A 16,519-nucleotide genomic window follows, 5' to 3' on the forward strand; every position below is an offset into this window, starting at 1 on the left:
TTTATTTGTAAGGTTTTATTTATTTGCCAGAGAGAGGGAGAGAGACAGAGCACACACACAAGCAGGGGGCGGCAGCAGGCAGAGGGAGAAGCAGGCTCCCCGCTGAGCAAGGAACCCGATGTGGGAAGGAGCCCGATGTGGGACTCATTCCCAGGACCCTGGGATCATGACCTGAGCTGAAGGCAGATGTTTAACCGACTTAGCCACCCAGGCATCTCTTAAATTTATTTTTTAAGTAATCTCTACACCAATGTGGGGCTCGAACTCATGACCTGAGATCAAGAGTCATGTGCTCTTCTGACTGAGCCAGCCAGGCTCCCCTCTATTAACATTTTAGATATATAAAAATGTATATGTCTTCTTTAGATATATAAGATATATAAAAATGTATATGTCTTCTTTTCAGCAATTCCACTTCTAAGAATCTATCTTTAAGAAATATTAGCACAAATAGTAAAGGTACATGTAAAATGATTTTCACTGCTGCATAATTTGTAATAACAAAAAACTGGAAACAACCTAAGTGTCCATCAGTAGGGGAACAGATAGATAAATTATAGCATATATGTACAATCAAGTACTATGCAGCACAAAAAAGAATGTCAGAGATCTATACATATTGACATGGAAATATCTTCAAGGACTATAGAGTGACATATTTAATGACTAAGCAAGCAATGGAAAAATATTATAGAATGATTTCAAATTGGCCAAAAAGAAAAAACAAATTTCTCCATATGTATATGGATAGCCACTTGGACTTTTACTATGTCCCTACATGTTATATGCCAATATGTTTGCAAATGCATAGAAAATGTTTGAAAGGATACACACCAAACTAACAGTGACTTCCTCTGAAGGATAAATTTAAGGGTTCAAATATTTTATTTTCCATTTTATTCACTTTCGCAGTTTTTGTTTTTTTAGAGATGAAAGTTGAATATTTAAGTCTCACATTGATGAAGATGATACTCAAATCTATTTTCAGTGCTGGCTTTTCTCATGAATTCTAATTTTGTATTTATAATTAACTTCCTGCTAGCCTTTCTACTCATATTTTGCCATAATTTCAAACTCATATCTAAAATAAAATTATCAGAATATTCAAATATTAGCTCTAGTTCCCACTTCTATTTTTGTTAAAAGCACTAGCCTTCTACCTATTACTTAAACTTGAAGCCTTGGAGTAGTCATCTTATACCATTCCATCCCATATCAGAAAAAAAAAAATCACCAAGTCCAAGGTTTGTTTCTTCTTTTTAAATAATATCTTATGTGTCTCTTTCTTGTCTATTCTTTGCCACTCTAATCCAGGCCCGTCATTCAACAAATATTTATTGAGCATGTATTATATATGTGCTAGGCAGTTTTAGGTTCTGGGAATAGTGCATAAATACAGACTTATATTCTAGTGAGAGAAATAATGTACAAATAAAAAACTGATTATGCATTAATAGTGTTAACATTTTTATAATGCTTATCCTATACCAGACACTGTACTAAGCTCTTTAGATATGTTAACTCATTTAATACTACTAATGACCTTCTGATTTAGGCACTGTTTTGTTTTTTTTTTAAGATTTTATTTATTTGACAGAGAGAGATAGCAAGAGCAGGAACACAAGCGGGGGAGTGGGAGAGGGAGAAGCAGGCTTCCCGCGGAGCAGGGAGTCCGATGCGGGGCTCGATCCCAGGACCCTGGGATCATGACCTGAGCCAAAGGCAGACACTTAACGACTGAGCCACCCAGGTGCCCCTCTAGGCACGGTTATTAATCCCATTTTACAGTTGGGGAAACTGAGGCACATAGATCTTAAGTAGTCAAGATTTGAACCCAGGCAGCCTGATGTTATAGTCTGTCCTCTTAACTGTTAATGCTATACTGTTTCTCATGTAAAGAAACCTCAGTTGATGATAAAGGCTATGGGGAAAATCAAATGGTGTAATGTGATAGTAACGTGGACAGTAGGTGCTAATTTAGAGGGGATGGTCAAGAAAGGCCTCTGAGCTGTGATTTTTTTTTTTTTTTTTTTGGTGGAAGAACTTGAGCAGTTTGACCTGTAAAGCTTCTACCTGTGGATTTTGCTGATTACCCAGGCATTGTGCAGTTCCTGTCTATTTCCTACAAATTGGCAGCTGGATCCAAAGACCAAATCAAACTCGGGTTCCATCTCTTTGGTATGACTATTGGATGGATACAATATCTGTTTTCTCTTTATAATCTTAGAAGCCGTTGATGCTTACTATTTATATCTATTTATCAAGGATTGCCAAAAAGTGATGTTCTGATTTTATTATTTCTTTTCATTCATTGGAATACTTTTGTAAAAAGACATATCACCCCATCTATTTTGCTACCCAATTCAGATGGGAAAGGCAGGATAAATGCTTGATTCTCTCCCTTTATTGATTAATTTTCAAGATAATGAATTGGTTACCTATCACGAGCTGAGACATGGATAACAAGAAGGAGCCAGCTATTCAAAAACCTGGAAGGAGACTATTCCAGGCAGGGGGATCAGATATTACAGAGGCACTGAGGAGGGAGTGAGTTGTGTAAGTTCAAGAAACACAGAACAGCACAGCCATATTACTTTCATTCTTACCTGTGGAACTATCTTGTTACAGACTGATTATGTCCCCTTATAATTCATATATTGAAATCCTACCCCCCCCAATATGATGGTATTAGGAGGTAGGGCCTCTGGGAGGTAATTAGGATTAGATGAGGTCATAAATAAGATTAGTACCCTTTTAAGAGTCATGAGACAGCTTGCTTCCTCTCTCTGCTCTCCACCTAGTAGAGGGCCCTCATCAGAACTCAACTGTGTTGGTACTCTGATCTCAGACTTCCAGCCTCCAGAACTATGAGAAATAAATCTCTGTTGTTTATAAACTACCCAGACTATGATACTTTGTCATAGCAGCCTGAACTAAGACATATCTCTTACATCTATGACTCTCTCCTCCATTCTTACTATCATGCCCACTTAGTCTAGGGTCTTAGCTTTCTCCCCTGGACCACTGCCAATTATCTTCAATTAGTTTCACTGCCTCTAAGTATCTCTTCCATCCTACTCAATTAACTCTTTACTCATCAAAAGTTTTCAATTCAGTGTATAACTATTTTTGGTGATAATGCATCTATAATTTTATAACAGATGTCACTGGCAAAATAGGATTCATTTGTGGAGGGAGGGAGGTGTTTGCTAGAAAGTACTGCTGGAACACCAAAGAACACGGGCTTTGTAGTCAAGACCTAGATTTCTGTCCCAGGCTCTGACACTTGATAGCTGTGTGACCTAGGGAAAATTATGTAATCCCCCTGAAGCTCAATTTCCTCATTTTATAAAAATGGTAATAAGGGCACCTGGGTGGCTCAGTCAGTTAAGCGTCTGCCTTCGGCTCAGGTCATGATCCCAGGGTCCTGGGATTGAGCCCCGCGTCGGGCTCCCTGCTTCTCCCTCTCCTCCCAGCTTGTGCTCTCTCTATCTCTGTTTTTCTCTCTCTCAAATAAATAAATAAAATCTTTTTAAAAATTACAATAATAATGCTTTTAATACACTGTTTTGAGAATTAAATATATTCTCATTTGAGATACATGTATATATTATATAGAGACAGAAAAAGATAACAGAATAGACAGATTTATTACAGAGCTTAGATCACATTAAAGGCTCAATAAAGAGTAGTTTAATTTTTTGCTACTCCTCCCACCATGCCTCTTGCAGAAGCTCCAATTTCAGTGATGAACTCCGCCTTAAAACCCCTGTTCTAGAGCCATTTGAGAATATCCATAAGCTAAGGACCCCAGTGGAGTCCTAGAAGAGTCCCTTTGACAAGCCTATCTGGGAACCAATGAGTCCCTTGGTTAATCATTCATATCTCACATTGATGAAACACTTCTCCAAACAACTGGTTTGTCTCTGATCTCTTCAACTCTAATCTCAGTGGAACCCCTAGGTACTTTACCTCTCACTTCATCCAGATCAGTTATCTCCCAGTTACACCAGATTCAGTGTTATGGTCCTTGGGATCCCTGCTTTCACTGTCCCCTTTCTTCCTTTCTGCTCCCCAAATCCCAGAACACTGCTACAGGGAGAACCGAGCAGACCAATATAAATTCATGCTGTCCAATATCAACTTGGCCCTTGCAGCTGCTCAGCAATTCCTTTATTTGTCTCATATGTTCCCTGGCACTCTCCCCACAGAGGCTGTTCCAGACCCTCCTCATTCTACTCAATCTCCCTGCTTCTATTTCTACCGAATTCATAGTAGACACTTTCATCAGTGTCTCTCCTGCAACAAATCAGTAATATCTTTCTCCCTTCCAGCCCTGTCCTCTAGCCATCCAATTCCCTTCCTGGAAAAGCAATCGATATTCTTTTTTTTTTTTTTTTAGGTTTTATTTATTTATTTAGAGAGAATCTCGAGCAGACTGCATGCTGAGTGCAGAGCCCGATGCAGGGCTCAATCCCTATGACCCTGAGATCATGACCTGAGCCGAAACCAAGAGTCAGGTGTCTAACCAACTGAGCCACCCAGGCGCTCCAAGCAATCAATATTCTTGATCTCTTATTTATCCTTTTAGAGATATTTTATGATTCTACAAGCAAAAATATGGAAAACAAAGAACTTGCACTGGTCATTAAAGATAAATAGGATTTGGATATGTGGAGACAAAGGAGATGATATTCCAAACAGAGGAAACATCCTGGGCAAAGGCACAGAGGTGGGAACGAATGGAAAAGATATATTTAGAAAACAGGGTATAGCAAGTAGAGTAATCCCTGAGAAATAATCCCAACTGCTACCTCAAGTACTACATCTCCTTTTCCAGTTCTGACTTCAGCCTGATCACCACTTCCTTGCCTGTCCTGCTCTACATACCAGCAGAGTGGAAATCTGACACTGCACGGCCCCTCACCCATCCTATCTTGCCTGGACCTCCGTTACTATTTATTGAGCTCTGACCCCAACCATCTGTTTCAGTACTGCTAAAGAGTCCTAGCTCTTTCCTGAGTCGCTTGCCAAGCCAGACACCTTCCACTTCTTTGGTCACACGGACAATTTCCCCACCCCACTGAAAATAGGACAATGAATAAAAAAGATGCATTGTACAGACACTGATTTTACCAATATATACAACAGAGGTCAAGGAAATATTTTAAACTGTACAGCAGAGATGCAATCAGCAAAACCCAGACAAAACTCTACTGAAAAATAATCTGATTTCCTCAGTAAAAAATTGCAAGGAAAAAAAGAGATGAAAGGGAACCTTTAGTTTAAAAGTGACATATGGGGTGCCTGGCATACGACTCAATCTCTGGGTCATGAGTTCAAGCCCCACAGTGGGCGTAGAGCTTACTTAAAAAAATAGATAAAAGTGACATACAATACATATCCACCAATCACAATGTGTAGGCTTTATTTGGATACTGATTCAAAGAAAAAAGCTGTAAAAAATTCTTTTGACATTTATGAAACTATTGGAAATTTAAATACTGATTGGCACTTAATGATATTAAAGGGAATATTGCTTGTTTATGTGTGCTAATGGTATTACAACTATGATTTTTTTTTAAAAAAAGGATCCTTACCTCTTAATGATACATACTAAAATATTTAAGTATGAAATGATATCATGTCTGGGATATGCTCCAAAATAATATGGAAAGGAGATAGATGAAACGAGTGTGTGAAAGTTGATACTAGTTGAAGCTGAGTGTTTGGTAAATGGGGATTCATTATACTATTCTGTCTACTTTTGTACATGTTTTAAATTCCCTAAAAAAAAAAGTTTTAGAACAATGTTATTGAATTGTCAAGCATCTCATGAAAGCGTGTGTATTAGTCTGAAGGAGTGGAACCGGAGGAGCTGGAATTTGAGAAGAGGAAGATCAGGGAACAGCCTCTGTGGGGAGAGTGCCAGGGAACGTATGAGACAAATAAAAGGATTGCTGAGCAGCTGCAAGGGCCAAGTTGATACTGGACAGCATGAATTTATATTGGTCTGCTCGGTTCTCCCTGTAGCAGTGTTCTGGGACTTGGGGAGCAGAAACGGAGAAAGGGGACAGTGAAGGCAAGGATCCCAGAAATAGTAACTCTGATCTGGTGTAAAAGTTTTTTGGAAAGGTGTTACATCAGTATGAGATATCACTGACGCACCAAATGCTTTGCTGGTTCCTAGATAGGCTTGTCAAAGGGACTCTGCTAGGCTAGAGTGACTTGGTGTTATGCTTCTCTTCTAAGACCCGTCTTCTAAGACCTCAGTTGGGTCCTTAGGTTTTGGATATTCTCAAATGGCTCTAGGACAGTTCTCAGCAATGACTGAGTTTTAATCAGTAGCTATGTTACTTCAAGCAAGCTATTTCCTGCCCTGAGTCTTGGTTTCCTCATCTATAAAAATTTGGGATAATAATACCTACCTCACAGAGCAGGTGTGAGGATTAAGTAAAATAATGTGGGTAGAAGTGGTTAGCACAGTGGCATTCTATACATGATGCTTCATTCCTTCAGCAGGTGAATACAATCTCCCTTAATCCTAGAGCTGAGGCAATGGTATGTTAAATATGTTATCACTCTGTGGACTAGCAAAACCTGACTGTCAAGAAAATCCTATTTTCGGGCGCCTGGGTGGCTCAGTTGTTTAGCGTCTGCCTTCGGCTCGGGTCATGGTCCCGGGGTCCTGGGATCGAGCCCCGCGTCGGGCTCCTTGCCCAGCGGGAAGCCTGCTTCTCCCTCTCCCACTCCCCCTCCTTGTGTTTCCTCTCTCGCTGTCTCTCTCTCTGTCAAATAAATAAATAAAAATCTTTAAAAAAAAAAAAAGAAAATCCTATTTTCTTATTGAAACATTATAAAATTGGATATTGAAGATGTGTCCCTCCTCTCCAAGAGAAAAAAACACCCCAACTTTCCTAATAGTCTGAAGTGAAAGCTTTTGGTGAAGAGAAAGAGGAGTAATAGTAGTACTAACAATAGCAAACACTTATATAGTACTTACTATATATGCCAAACACTGTTCTAAATATGTGTTAGCTATTATTACTGTAATATACAAATCTGGACCTCAAAGGACAGATATGACCTAGAGATAAAAAGGTGTGAGTCATCTGCATGTGGGTGGTATTTGAAGTCATGGGCATAATTGAAAATGTCTAGAAGAGTTATATATAAGAAGAGAGCAAGACTAGGGCTACGTCCTGAGGAACTTCATCATTTGATGGCCAGGTAGAAAACGAAGAGCCGGCAAAGGAGACTGAAAGGAATGGCCAGAGAAGTAGGAGGACAGCCGAGAGGAGCCGTGGGTCATAGAAGCCAATGTATTGAATGTTATTTCAAGGAAGAAACTATCATGAGTGTCAATTTTTGCTTGTGAGATCAAGTAAGACAAGGACTAAAAAGTACCCATTGGATTTAGTGACTTGATGGCCCAAAGTGACCTTATCACTACAGACTGAGTGGGTCGGGAGTCAAATTAAAGTGTGTTTTGAAGGGAATAAGAAGGTGGAAATAGAAAATGAATAGTTATTTCAAGAAGTTCACTTATAAAGGAGAGAGAGGAGTTAAGTAGCAGTTGGAAAGGGTTATGTAGTCAAGGGAAATTGTTTTTGTAAAATCGGAGACTTGAGCATGTTTAAATGTCAATGAAAATATCCAATGAGAGGGAAAGGTTGAATAAACAGGAGAGAGAAAGGATAATTAATAGTATAAAGTTCCTGGGAAGGTGTGAGGGAACAGGATACAAAGTACAATGGGAAGAAATAAGAAGTGTAAAGGAGGTAAGGAGAGGATTTGTGCTAATGTGAACAGATATGTACATTTGATGGTGGGAAGTAGGGAAGTAAATGAGATAACACATGCAAAGCACTTAGCATAGTGTCTGGCAGGTTAGTTTGTATGAGAAACAGTAGCTATGGTTATTGTTGTTGTTGTTATTATTATTAATGTTATGCACCTGCTTGAAACTTTCTTACATTTTAGGCTTTGGACTATGTAAAATAAGTACATTACGTTATTAATTCTATAAACTTGAAATTTTATAGATCAAGTTTATATACAACAAGGGTTACTTGAACTTTTTGATTCCTCACCTTCATCCTCTCCAGGAAATCTGAGTAGTTGCTGGTCCCCTGATTTTGATAAGATAGAAAAAAGTTGTACATTTAAGATTAGTGCACTTTCTGCACTTTTCTATATGCATTCTACATTTCTAAATTTTTTTAATGTCCATCAAAGCCCCTATTGATGTCAACTCACCTGTAGAAAAATGACATTAAAAGTAGACCGCTGCCAGGGTTTGAAAGGATCTGAAAGGTTCAGGTCAAGGGGAAAACTTATTTGTACTTCAAATCCATATAACGAGAGCAGAGAAATGAGCCAGAAATGCTGAATTTCCTGGAAGTCCAGGAAGCCCCTTTAACTCTGATCAAACTTCTCTGTGAGGTTGAGATGCATTCCCTGGATGCATTCTCCAATATCCCCTAATCTTGCGTCAATCTCCAAATCCTCAGCCATGCTGTCCTGTGACCCCTTACCTTTGCTGCCCATGTCCGTTCTCCCACCTCCATCTTACTTCTAGCTCCCAATGAGACCTTATGTTCCTTGAATCTGAACTGAGAGAAAAGGGTGCTATGAAAAGATTTTGATGGGGTGCCTGGGTGGCTCAGTCATTAAGCGTCTGCCTTCGGCTTGGGTCATGATCCCAGGGTCCTGGGATCGAGCCCCGCATCAGGCTCCCTGCTCAGTGGGAAGCCTGCTTCTCCCTCTTCCACTCCCCCTGCTTGTGTTCCCTCTCTCACTGTGTCTCTCTCTGTCAAATAAATAAATAAAATCTTAAAAAAAAAAAAAGAATTTGAGATCATTTTGAGGGCTTGGTGAAGCTTCCTAGTGTGAAGTTTCTTAGAGTTTGAATCTCCCAGATTCCTGGTCACCCTGTTGAAGGAGTAAATCTAACTCAAAGGAGACTCAAGAAAGAAATTATCACTCCTTTGATTAAGAATCTACATTTTAGGGGCACCTGGGTGGCTCAGTTGTTAAGCGTCTGCCTTTGGCTCAGGTCATGATCCCAGGGTCCTGGGATCCAGCCCCGCATAGGGCTCCCTGCTCCGCGGGAAGCTTGCTTCTCCCTCTCCCACTCCCCCTGCTTGTGTTCCCTCTCTCGCTGTGTCTCTCTCTGTCAAATAAATAAAATCTTAAAAAAAAAAAAAAAAGAATCTACATTTTAGGGGCACCAGGGTAGCTCATTTAAACGTCTGCCTTGGGGCGCCTGGGTGGCTCAGTTGTTAAGCGTCTGCCTTCGGCTCAGGTCATGGTCCCAGGGTCCTGGGATCGAGCCCCGCATCGGGCTCCCTGCTCGGCGGGAGGCCTGCTTCTCCCTCTCCCACTCCCCCTGCTTGTGTTCCCTCTCTCTGTCAGATAAATAAATAAAATCTTAAAAAAAAATAAAATAGGGGCACCTGGGTGGCTCAATTGTTGAGCGTCTGCCTTCAGCTCGGGTCATGGTCCCAGGGTCCTGGGATCGAGCCCCGCATCGGGCTCCCTGCTCGGCGGGAGGCCTGCTTCTCCCTCTCCCACTCCCCCTGCTTGTGTTTCCTCTCTCTGTCTCTCTCTGTCAAATAAATAAATAAAATCTTTAAAAAAAATAAAATAGGGATGCCTGGGTGGCTCAGATGGTTAAGCGTCTGCCTTCGACTCAGGTCATGATCCCAGAGTCCTGGGATCGAGCCCCGCATCAGGCTCCCTGCTCGGCGGGAAGCCTGCTTCTCCCTCTCCCACTCCCCCTGCTTGTGTTCCCTCTCTCGCTGTGTCTCTCTCTGTCAAATAAATAAATAAAATCTTTAAAAAAAATAAAATAAAATAAACGTCTGCCTTTAGCTCAGGTCATGATCCCAGGGTCCTGGGATTGAGCCCTGCATTAGGCTCCCTGCTAAGCTGGGAGTCTGCTTCTCCCTCTCTCTCTGTCCCTACCCCCTGCTCGTGCTATTGCTCAGGCTCATTCTTTCTCAAATGAGTAAATAAAAAATATTAAAAAAAAAAGAATCTACATTTTTAAAAGGCCTATACTGCCTTTCTCTCTTTTTTAAATTTTATTTTATTTAAAGATTTTATTTATTTACTTAACAGAGAGAGAGAGACAGTGAGAGAGGGAACACAAGCAGGGGGAGTGGGAGAGGGAGAAGCAAGTTTCCCGCCAAGCAGGGAGCCCGATGCGGGGCTCGATCCCAGGACTCTGGGATCATGACCCAAGCCGAAGGCAGTCGCTTAACCAACTGAGCCACCCAGGCGCCCCTTAAAATTTATTTTATTTAAATTCAATATAGTATGCTATGAGTTTCAGAGATAGAGTTTAATTCTAACTCTCTTTTAAATCATGTTCAAAATCCTTCATCTAGAATTTTAGCCTCCTCCCAATCTAGCTACACTCAACTAACTTTTTTGTTCCCTCCCTTAAACACATCCTCTGTCTGATATGTTAGCAGTGGTTCCAAACAGCAAAGGGACTAAGCTTGGAAAGAGTCTAAAGAGGAACATTTACTTTTTACTCTACATACTTCTGCATTGAGTATTTTACAGTGACAATGTATTACTTCTGGAATTTAAAATAAAACACAGAAAGTAAAATAAAACACCTTCCAGCCTCAGTTTGACTCTCCCCACTCTTCCATACCCATCCAAATTTCTCATTCCAACAAATTTCCATTCAAAACGTGTCTCTTACCCCTTATATTTTTGGTCAATTGATTTTCAACTAGGGTGCTAAGACAATCCAATGGGGACAGAATAGCCTTCTCAACAAATGGTGCTGGGACAACTAGATATCCATATGCAAAAACATAAAGTTGGAATCCTACCTCATGCCACATATAAAAAATAACTCAAAATGGATCAAAGACCTAAATGTAAGAGTAAAACTATAAATCCCTTTGAAAACATAGGAGCGAATCTTCTTCATGACCTTGAATTAAGCAATGTTTTTTTTGGCTATGACATCAAAAATATAAGCAACCAAAGAAAAGATAAATTCTTCATATAAATAACTTCATAGAAGTTAAAAACTTTTGTGTACCAAAGGACACCATCAAGGAAGTAGAAAGACAAAACACGGAATGGGAGAAAATATTTCCAAGTCATATATCTGACAAGAGACTTGTCTCCAGAATATATTAAAAAAATTCGTACAACTCTGGGGCACCTGGGTGGCTCAGTCATTAAGCGTCTGCCTTCAGCTCAGGTCATGGTCCCAGGGTCCTGGGATCGAGCCCTGCATCGGGCTCCCTGCTCAGCGGAAAGCCTACTCTCTCTCCCACTCCCCCTGCTTGTGTTCCCTCTCTCGCTGTGTCTCTGTCAAATAAATAAATACAATCTTTAAAAAAAAATTCATATAACTCAATAAAAAGGCAAGCTAAGTTAACAAATGGGCAAAGGATTTGAATAGACATTTCTCCAAATAAGAACACAAATGGCCAATAAGCACATGAAAATATGCTCAACATCATTATCATTGGGGAAATGCAGTTAAAACCATAATGAAATTCCACTTCACACCCATAAAAAAGGACAAATAACAAGTGTTATTGAGGATGTGGAGAAACTGGAACCCTTACACTGCTGATGGGAATGTAAAATGGTACAGCCTCTTTGGAAAACAGTCTGGCAGTTTCTTAAAAGGTTAAAGTTACCATTTGACCCAGAAATTATACTCCTAGGTATATATCCAAGAGAAGTGAAAACAAAAGTCCACATAAAAACTTGTATATAAATGTTCATAGGAGCATTATTCAGAATAATGGAAACAACCCAAAGGTACCTCAATTGATGAAATAAACATAATGTGGTATATCCGCACAATGGAATATTATTCAGCCATAAAAGGAATGAGGTACTGATACACGTTACAACATGGAGGAACTGTGAAAACATATGCTAAGTGAAAGAAGCCTCTTACAAAAGCCCACATATTATATGATTCCAGTCATATGAAATATCCAGAACAGGTACATCCATAGAGGCAGAAAGTACATTAGTGGTTGTCCACAGCTATGAGTTTGGGGGGGGATACTGGTAGTGACTGCTAATGGGTATAGGGTTTCTTTTTGGAGTGATGAAAATTGATTGTGGTTGCACAACTCTGAGTATACTTAAAAAACACTGAATTTTACACTTTAAATGGGTGAATTGTATGATATGTGAATTGTATCCCAACAAAGCTGTTAAAAAATGTTCTTCCATGGAGCTTTCCCTTTCTACTATAGTCCACATTAATCACTCCACTCTCTCAACTCCTATAGCTCTTAATAACTGTACTGTACAATTTAACACTCAGTTAAGCTACCTGATAATGTTTATTATTATTTAATGTAGATTAGTCTGTCAGCCAGACTACAATTTTCCTGAGAGGAATAAATAAGTCTTCTGTTTCTCAGATAGCTCTAAACTGACTGATGAATCACTGGGGAAAAAATAAATAAATAAATAAAAATAAAAAGTAAAAAAAAATAAAGTGTTATGGCTCTTCCTGAATATTAAAAAAAAAAAAAAAAGATAGCTCTAAACCACCTAACACACAACTGGGCACACAATAAGTACTCAGTAGATTACCTGGTGATTGTAAAGAACAGATTGAATGTACATGTGCTTGTTTTCACACACGTGTGTTAAAGACACACAGAAGCTGGGGGGAATGAAGACAATCTTATAGATAGTGAGGTGAGAGAACGACACTATGTGAAACTGCAGAATACAAGATTTATTTCAGGGAAAAAAACAGCATGGTTTGGACACTTTTGTTCTCCCCTCCTTCAGCCTGCTGCTGCTCAATGACACCACATGGCCAACCATATCCTGGTCTCTGAGATTCTAAGGGAACCACTGAGGTCCTATCTAGATACTTGACTGGTGTCACTATTCCCCCATTGCTTCCTCCTCTTCCTCCTCCTCTGTCCAGCTCAGATCATCATCTGAATCCTCAGATTCTTCCTCATCCATCTCTAACCCAACCCCTGCCTTAGCCTTCTCAGCTAGTGCATCGGGGTGCTCCAGCTGGGCCCAGGATCCTGGGTCAGCCTTGACCAAGGAGATTTCAACCCGAGATGGCATCAAGGAGACAGAGCTCTGCTCCACGTTTATGACCTGAGGAGGAGGAAAAGATAGAGGAACACAAGAAGAAGAAAATGAGGAAATCAAAGGGATTGGGGTCAGGGTGGGTGGTAATGAATGACAAAGAAAAATAAACAAATGTAAGGTGGGCAAAACAAGATAGGGGAGGAACAAAATGATATAGTAAGAAAGAGAGAAAGAGGAAAGAAGGAGGAGAAGGAGGAGGGGAGAGAAAAAAGAGAAAGGGGGAGAAAGAATATCAAAGCAAATGAAGAGAAAACCTCCACTTTCCCACTATAATTCCTTCCCTCAAGACACCCTCTATTCATTCCAGTCTGGTCCTTCTTTTTACCCCATCTTCCTCCCCCTCCTGTGCCCCTTATCTTCACTTACCCCCCAGAGCTTCATCTGTGCCTGGAACACACGGTTACCATCAAAGACAATGTGGATATGGAGCTGAGAAAAAAGAATTACAGGGGTAGTAACAATCCTAGAAGGTCAGAACAAGTTATTACAACAGAGAACCAGGCCAGAGGTGTGAGCCCTATATCCACAGGTCAGCCAGATAGCCCTGACCTACTAGCTCTTCCTCTCAGGGGACTATGGAGCCCACATGTTTGCTGCATACAGCAACTCTGCCTGTAAAATTGTAGTATCACCCAATTCACCAGCCTCCCAACCAGCATCAGACATTCCTCACCTCAGTTTGACTGGCCTTCACCCAGTTGAACGCAGGAAGTGGAATCTGGCCATATACAGTCACCACTACTAAGGAATCTGTCTGGTGCCAATCATGACGGCAAGACGCTGGCAGCTAAAGAGAGGATGTGAAATGTGTGTGGTAAGAATGAACTCTTCACCCAAGGGAAGTTCTCAGGTGTGTCTAGAGAAGAGACACAGAATCTCAGAAAGATTAATACTACTTCATATGGCAAAGCCTCCAGGCTGTTGAGGATAAGCAGAATCTTATTTGGGGGTCTGTACAAAAGGGAGGAGATAGAGAGCTTGGCCATGAGGTACAAGGAGGGGTAATTATTTCTGGAATTGGGTTCTAATTAAAAGTTCAAGAAAGCTGGGCTTACCTGCTTCCCCCAGTCATGCCTACCAACTCTGCATCCTGGCTGTGCCAGGAATGCCCCAAAATCCAGGGTCTGGATGCCACAACAGCTCCAAGACTTCATCCTGAGGTAGGAGGATAATTCAACTGAATCTCCTTTCCCCTCCCCATGAGCCCCCACTCCCATATTATGATCAACAGTGGGAGAAACTGGCCTTATAGACCCTACCCAGTCCCCTCTCTCACCCCTCATGGAATCGAGGTGCTCCTGGGTGGTAGGTACATGGAGTAGCATCACTCTCGGGGCCTTGGTAAACCTAAGATGGGTAAAGGAGAATCAGAAGAATCAGGTCATTCTAAAGTATACCCCACACAGCCTCATATCTATACCGTCATCCCAGGTATAGCATCTCTCAGCCACATGCTTGCACCCCTTATAAGCTCTCACTCACAGCATCACATCCTGGATTCTGGCAGCTGGAACCAGTCCGGATCAGACTACTGTCAAGTCCTGAGCAAAGGAAACAGAGTCAGGAATCTATCTATTCCCTCCCCCTAATTGCCACTTTCACTAAATTCCAGTCTGCAAAGCCTGTCCTACTAAGGACCCACTTACCTGCTCCAGGTTCCTGGTCTAATTCCTTCTGTTCCAATGCCATTTCCAGGGCTTGGGATATATTTAGTGGAAGCAGCTTTGGAGGCAACTCTGACCTAGGTGGTATGGGTGGGGTGATTTAGTTCTGACCCATTAACCATGATCATTAGCTCCAACACTCCCACCAGTTGTAATGGTGTCAGAGAAATCTGGTGAAAGTGGGGGCAGGGTTGGAAAAGTTGGGTAGCAACTCCATTGCCAATTATCTTCTTTGTGGACATCCCAAGTCCCTGAACCCTGGGGAAATCCCTAGGGCTTTTTTGCCCATCTACTCAGTTGCTCTCAATCTACATTTCTTTGCAGAACTGCATCATATCCTCGTCCTCTTCTAATTGTGGACCTAATGTGACTTTCTTCTGTTGCTCATGCTACTTCCACAAAATTAATTTATTCTCTACAGCCGTTTGGCTGTCAATACTGCATCTTTTTCTTGATGTAAAACTCATTTTAAAGCTTTTTTCCAAAAAGAAAAAAAAAATCAAGTCATTCTCAACAATCTCTCTTGTATTATAACTACGTATTTATGAGGGGCCATCTACTCTACTGACTTTAAATACCTATCCCATCACCCCCATACCAACCTTAAAGCAAAGACATTATTTCTGGATACAAATTTCCCCTAAGGTATAAAATATACACAAAACCCTGACACTTGGCCCTCCTCTTATCCCTAGTCCCCAAGCCCCAGTGACCCATTAATCACTTCTAGGAAGCTCCATGAATGTAGGAAAAACCCAGGGACTTCCTCCTCTTTACTTGGGCCTCTCCCGACGCAAAGTCTCTGCTGACTTTGGAATCGTATTCAGAGGTTTTTGCTCCTGAAGTGAACTGCTTGTGGCAGGCACCTCAGGTTGAGGAGCCTCAGGGAGCTTCTCAGCACAGTGTGGTCCCACAGTACAGCCCTAGTACAGATAAGGAAAGAAGGTTTAGGGATAGAATCCTTCTATTAGGGACAGAATCCAAGGAAGTAAATAATTTACCTTGATGTTTAAGAAGTCAGAGAAATCTACAGTTCGCTTCCGGCAGCAGGACCAACCCTGATAACAAAAGACCCAGCTCAGCTTAGATTCCTGGCTATATTTCCTTTGGGAAATGCTCTTGCTATCCCCTCTTGCCTACTCCTCACCTTCAGTGCATCATGGAAGATTGGGACCCCAGGGTGATGGCAACAGGAATCTGTGGATACCAGCAGAAGGATCAAGGAAAGGCAACTATACCAAGTATCACTTCTCTTACTTCTTCCACAGATTTATATGCTCATGGTTTTTCTTTAAAACGTAAAAATAAGATTGAAGACCACCCAGACCAATTAAATTAGGTCAGATACACTAAATTTCTCTGCTCCTTTAACAGACTGCCCACAGCTGACCACTCCCCCAGCACTCACAAGAGCCCCCTGGCAAAATCAGAATTAGTTACTCACCAGGAAGGTTGGCATTGGGGTCAAAGTGCTGCCCACAGCCTTTGTTATGGCAGAGTAGAGACATGGAGGACGTTGGTAGAATTACTGAAAGGGTATTTCAAGGAGTCTGGCTGCCGAGTGGGGAACACCTCTTAGTCTGGAGGCTTTTAGCTGTCTGCAAGGGCCAGCTGTTTCTATCTTTAGTTCAGGAGGCGTACACCTCCTAACATGGGCAAGGGAACTTCAACTGGTCTTCTCAACCAATAGGAGAGCGCTCAGGAGCATTTTAGCTCTGGGGCTCAAGAAA

At 41.2% G+C, this 16,519-nt stretch overlaps 1 protein-coding gene across 1 annotated transcript; it reads right to left on the minus strand.

The window, feature by feature from the left end:
* Nucleotides 1-12,903: 12,903 nt before the first annotated feature.
* ITGB1BP2 (integrin subunit beta 1 binding protein 2) lies at nt 12,904-16,297 on the minus strand. The gene is made up of 11 exons (XM_021680649.1): nt 16,234-16,297; nt 15,937-15,986; nt 15,791-15,847; nt 15,567-15,712; nt 14,772-14,866; nt 14,608-14,666; nt 14,402-14,472; nt 14,181-14,280; nt 13,799-13,912; nt 13,492-13,554; nt 12,904-13,131 (listed from the first exon to the last, which is right to left on the minus strand). The coding sequence occupies exons 1-11, from the start codon at nt 16,295-16,297 to the stop codon at nt 12,904-12,906; spliced, it is 1,047 nt and encodes a 348-aa protein (XP_021536324.1).
* Between the last annotated feature and the right edge of the window lie 222 nt (nt 16,298-16,519).

This window comes from Neomonachus schauinslandi, chromosome X (genome assembly GCF_002201575.2).
Source record: "Neomonachus schauinslandi chromosome X, ASM220157v2, whole genome shotgun sequence".
In the NCBI taxonomy this organism is placed as follows: Eukaryota; Metazoa; Chordata; class Mammalia; order Carnivora; family Phocidae; genus Neomonachus; species Neomonachus schauinslandi.